General features: G+C 47.9%; 1 protein-coding gene across 2 annotated transcripts in view; it reads left to right on the top strand.

The window, feature by feature from the left end:
• Positions 1–5183, top strand: part of FCHSD2 (FCH and double SH3 domains 2) — a 569931-nt gene that overhangs the window by 512024 nt on the left and 52724 nt on the right. For both annotated transcript variants that reach the window (XM_019612451.1, XM_010706279.2), the window contains exons 5-7: positions 1692–1825; positions 2313–2367; positions 3343–3471. In XM_019612451.1, the coding sequence (XP_019467996.1) occupies positions 1692–1825; positions 2313–2367; positions 3343–3471 (318 nt within the window). The remainder of the gene's footprint in view (positions 1–1691; positions 1826–2312; positions 2368–3342; positions 3472–5183) is intronic.

Below are 5183 nucleotides of genomic sequence, written 5' to 3'. Positions count from 1 at the left end.
GAGGCTGTTGGATGGATTAAGAGCTGGTTGGCTGCTTGAAAAGGGGTGGCCAGCAGGGACAGGGAGGTGATGTCCCCCTCTGCTCAGCTCTTGTGAGGCCCCATCTGCAGCACTGCGTCCAGACCTGGGACCCCCAGCACAGGAAGGACGTGGAGCTCTTGGAGCGGGTCCAGAGGAGGCACTGAGATGGTCAGAGGGCTGGAGGAAAGGTTGAGGGAACTGGGCTTGTTTGGCTTGGAGAAGAGAAGGCTGCAGGAGACTCATTGTGGCCTTCAGTGCTTGAAGGGAGCGGATAAACAGGAGGGGAACGGCTGTTTGTGAGGGTGGGTGGTGATAGGACAAGGGGGAATGGTTTGAAAGTGAGCCAGGGGAGGTTTAGGTTGGATATGAGGAGGAAGTTTTTCAGGCAGAGGGTGGTGAGGCAGTGGAACAGGTTGCCCAAGGAGGCTGTGGATGCCCCATCCCTGCAGGCATTCAAGGCCAGGCTGGATGTGGCTCTGGGCAGCCTGGGCTGCTGGTTGGCGACCTGCACACAGCAGGGGTTGGAGCTGGGTGAGCACTGTGCTCCTTTGCAACCCAGGCCTTTCCATCATTCTGTGATGGGATGTTTTTCAACCAGCAACGTTACCAACTGGGGCTATCTGATATTTTAATTTTTGGATGCCAGCAGGAAGCATAAGGGATCCAACTACTGATTGATGTAGCAAAACCCCACTCCTATTTAAATGATTTCCTCTGTCCAATAGATGCAGGTTGTTCTACCTTTCATTTTCCTCCCGTGCACTCAAAGGTCTCCAAAGAAAGCACAGTTTGCCCATGGAGGGGTCAGGGCTGGGGGCTGTGTGGTAGAGGTGGGACTGGAGGCTGCTCTTGGAAGGACAGAATGGCAGCTGTGTCCTCACACTTGAGGCCATGTCCCTACAATGGCAGCCCGTGTTGTACTCCGTGCTGCCTACAGCTCAAGAAGAATGCTGTGAGGGGGCGTTGTCTTGAGCTACGTTGGGTCAGAGATCTTCACTCATCTCTTTATACACTGACAGTTCCCTTTTTGGGGGAGGTCATCCCTCCTTCCCCAGGGTTTGGAACCCAGATAAAGGGTTTGGAGAATTGCTGATAAATTCAGTCTTTTTCTGCTGTTCCTTTGACTTCTGTGATACTGTCTGGTTGTGTTGTTTTCATGGAAAGGGGTGGAATTCCTTTTTACCTCTTCAGTGGCCCAAAGGTTTTCTTTTTGTATGACACTGATTTCTGATAGAACCCAATCAGAGCTCAATAATGTCAAGTTGCTCTCGGTTCTATTGTGCTGTTGTCTTCCCCACATTAAGCTCTGTGTTTCATTATAGATATTAGAGAAGAGTGAGTGTTTCTCATCTCACCTCTGGTGAATTGCCTTTGGATTTTTCCCCATTGTATTCCAGTCATTTCAACCAATTATCTCATCAAAAGCTTGCAGAACTTTTATGTTTAATTTGTGAGTTCTCATTGAATTGGGGTAGTTAAACAGCAGTTGAAGCAAAGGAATATGATTTGATGTTCAGATTGGCTTGAAAAGAAAGGCACAGATAATGGCCCAGGATTGACTTGGAGACTGCCTTGTGCAGCACGCGATGTAATGAGGAGCAGTAAAATGGTGACAGTGGTATTTGCATGCAAGCAATGCTCATGTTCTGTTTCCTGAACATTTCTTTCAGTATGTGGACCAGCTGACACGGATCCAAGCGGAGTTACAAGAGACAGTAAAAGATTTAGCTAAAGGCAAAAAGAAATATTTTGAGACTGAACAGATGGCTCAAGCGGTGCGGGAGAAAGCTGATATCGAGGCCAAGTATGTTTTTATAATAGCATATGTATAAATAATTGCATGTGTATAAACCAGAGTCATCTTTGTGTTCGTCTTTACACCCGATATTCGTTTAGAAGAAAGATAATTGCTTACAATGGGCTTATGCCAGTTCATTTCCTTACCTCCTCTTGGAGGAGGAGTGGGGATGGGCACCATTTCCCACTGTTGAAGACAAAAAGTTGAGGCTTTGTTGTTATGCTCCTTGATGTGCTCTGGAGGTCGATTCCTCTTGCTTCAGGAAAGCAAGCAGCTCGTGTTTAGAGTTTGGTTTGTGCCATGGGAGTTTGCTTCACCCATTGCTTGCAACTTGCTTTCTTTTATTTATTAAAAAGATGTCGTGCGTTGTTCTCAGATGAAGCTCTTTGTGAAACTGCACCAACACAGCTTTGGATGCAGTGGCCTGTTTGGCCTTGCTTTTGTAGGAAAGGTGTGAAATTCTAATCTCCTGGCTTTTTTTTGTTGTTTTCAGGTCCAAACTTAGTCTTTTTCAGTCAAGGATAAGCTTACAAAAGGCAAGTGTAAAGGTGAGTTCTCACTTACTATTAAAGTGTTTTAAAGCTGTTTTACCAGGCATGCAGCTCTTCCAGTGCTCACTGCAAGATTACATATGGCCACATGTACAAGGAAGTTTTCTTCCAGTGGGAATAATAACTGTGCTTTAAGAACCATGTGTGAAATGTTGGCTTGAGAACCGTGTTTGAATGAGCTCCATCAGCAGAGGGGTGGCAGCAGGGACAGGGAGGTGATTGTCCCCCTCTACTCTGCCCTTGTGAGGCCCCATCTGCAGCACTGCGTCCAGGGCTGGAGCCCCCAGGACAAGAAGACAGGGAGCTGTTGGAGAGGGTCCAGAGGAGCCACAAAGATGAGCAGGGACTGCAGCACCTCCCTACAAAGACAGGCTGAGGGAGCTGGGCTTGTTCAGCATGGAGAAGAGAAGCTGCGGGGTGACCTCAGTGCAGCCTGCAGGACCTAAAGGGAGCCTACAGACAGGAGGGGAGTCAGCTCTTGGAAAGGGGAGATAACAGCAGGACAGGGGAATGGTTGGAAGGTGAGGGAGGGCAGATGGAGGTTGGATGTGAGGGGGAAGTTCTTTACTCAGAGAGTGGTGAGGTGCTGGAACAGCTGCCCAGAGAGGCTGTGGATCCCCGTCCATCCCTGGAGGTGTTCAAGGCCAGGTTGGATGGGGCCCTGGGCAGCCTGGGCTGCTGTGAGATGTGGAGGTTGGTGGCCCTGCCTGTGGTGGGGGGTTGGAGCTTCGTGATCCTTGAGCTCCCTTCCAACCCTGGCCCTTCTGTGATTCTATGATCCTATGAAATGTCAGACTGGATGAGAGAAACAAAAATGAAATCCCCTTCCCAGTACCAGTATTAAGCTGTTAATCCTTTTACGTTTTTACTATATTAGTATACGTGTGTACACATCTTAATTTACTGTTAATACTTTTTCAGTCATTCACTTCTCATTAGTAGCTGTCCTTTAACTTCTGATTCTTGTTGCAGTTAAAAGCACGACGGTCGGAGTGCAATTCGAAGGCTATCCATGCAAGGAATGATTATCTTCTCACTCTAGCAGCTGCTAATGCACACCAAGACCGCTACTACCAAACAGACTTGGTGAACATTATGAAGGTAAGGAGCTCAGTTGTGTTTTTGTGATGGGATGTGCGAAGTCTGGACAAGAAAATTAAGGATGTACAAAACCCAGGGTTGCTTTGCAACAGCACTGCTGGCTTTTCCAAATACTGCACCAGCTGTGTGCAGTGCCAGTGGTGTGCAGTAGTCTTGGAAACAGTAATCAAGTACCAAAGCTAAGCAGCTCCCTAAGCTCAAATAAAGGAATCAGGTTTTTAAAACTCGGACTTGGATTTCCTCATTTCACTTCTCCAGTGGCATATCCCACTACTGGGTGTTGTGTCTGTCTGATCAGAGCTCTTCTTTCTGGTGTAGCTGGTGGACACGTGGCTGTTGAATCTTTAGGTTTGAAAGCATGATGCTCAGAGTGTCACATCACTGTGGCTGTTCCCACTCGTGGCAGCTTGCTGTGCCCAGCTGAGCAGGTGCTTGGGCTCCTGGGAGTTGAGATGCTAAAGAAGTTCACATACAATCTCTTGCAGGTTTTTCACGCCATCTTAAACTGACTGAAATATACTCTATTTTTATAACTGATGTGATTGAGGGTCATTGTAAAATTGGTAGTACCAGCTACATAAAGCTTTTATGTCGTTGCATTCCATACACTGACATTTTCAAAGCTTATATGGATTTGCTATCTATGAACCATTTCGAGGTGATGCAATCAGGCACAGCAACTTTACCCCTTTGTAATTTGCATTTAAAATGGCTTTATTGAAGAATTTAAACCTTCCTGAGCTGCAGTTTTTGGGTAGACTTTCTTAGCTGGGACAAGGGCTGCAGGTTGTGAGAAATCACTGCGTTAACAACGCAGCTTTTGTATGCTGGAAGAAGAAATGTATGGATCTGAAATCCAGGTAACCGAATTAGCATTGTGGACTCACAGAATGGTTAAGGTTGGAAAAGACCTCTACGATCCCCGTGTCCAACCCCAGCCTGTCCCCACCATACCCACTGACTGTGTCCCTAAATCAGACAGCTAGAAGACCAGGGACTGAAAAATATAGTAATGGCAAACTGAGTCATAGCACAGCAATGCCTCTGCGTGTCTGGTGCTGTTGTTGTTGATTGTTTTTCTACATCTTTTTTCAGCTATCTGTAGTAGTCGTTTCTCTTAGTCAGGTTAGGAGCTGGGTTATTGATGAAGATCTTAGTGTTTGGTTTTGGCACTCTTGTTCATCAGCAGAACTGCGTGGGAACACACAGAGCAACACGCAGCAGGGCGTGCTTTGGGGTGAAGGAGAGAGCAAGTCTGAGGCAAGGATGGAGCTGGGATGTCTGCTGAGTGCATTTAGAACAGCTGTGTGACAGCTGTGAAATAGCAGTGAGTTGTCATAGAGTGATAGAATGGCCTGGGTTGCAAAGGAGCACAGTGCTCACCCACTTCCAACCCCCTGCTGTGTGCAGGTCGCCAACCAGCAGCCCAGGCTGCCCAGAGCCACATCCAGCCTGGCCTTGAATGCCTGCAGGGATGGGGCATCCACAGCCTCCTTGGGCAACCTGTTCCACTGCCTCACCACCCTCTGCATGAAAAACTTCCTCCTCACATCCAACCCAAACCTCCCCTGGCTCACTTTCAAACCATTCCCCCTTGTCCTGTCACCACCCACCCTCACAAACAGCCGTTCCCCCCTCCTGTTTATCCGCTCCCTCCAAGCACTGAAGGCCACACTGAGGTCTCCCTGCAGCTTCTCTTCTCCAAGCTGAAC

The sequence above is a fragment of the Meleagris gallopavo genome, chromosome 1, assembly GCF_000146605.3.
Source record: "Meleagris gallopavo isolate NT-WF06-2002-E0010 breed Aviagen turkey brand Nicholas breeding stock chromosome 1, Turkey_5.1, whole genome shotgun sequence".
NCBI lineage: Eukaryota > Metazoa > Chordata > Aves > Galliformes > Phasianidae > Meleagris > Meleagris gallopavo.
Note: the sequence above shows the minus strand (reverse complement) of the source record. Positions and strands in the feature narration are given on the sequence as shown.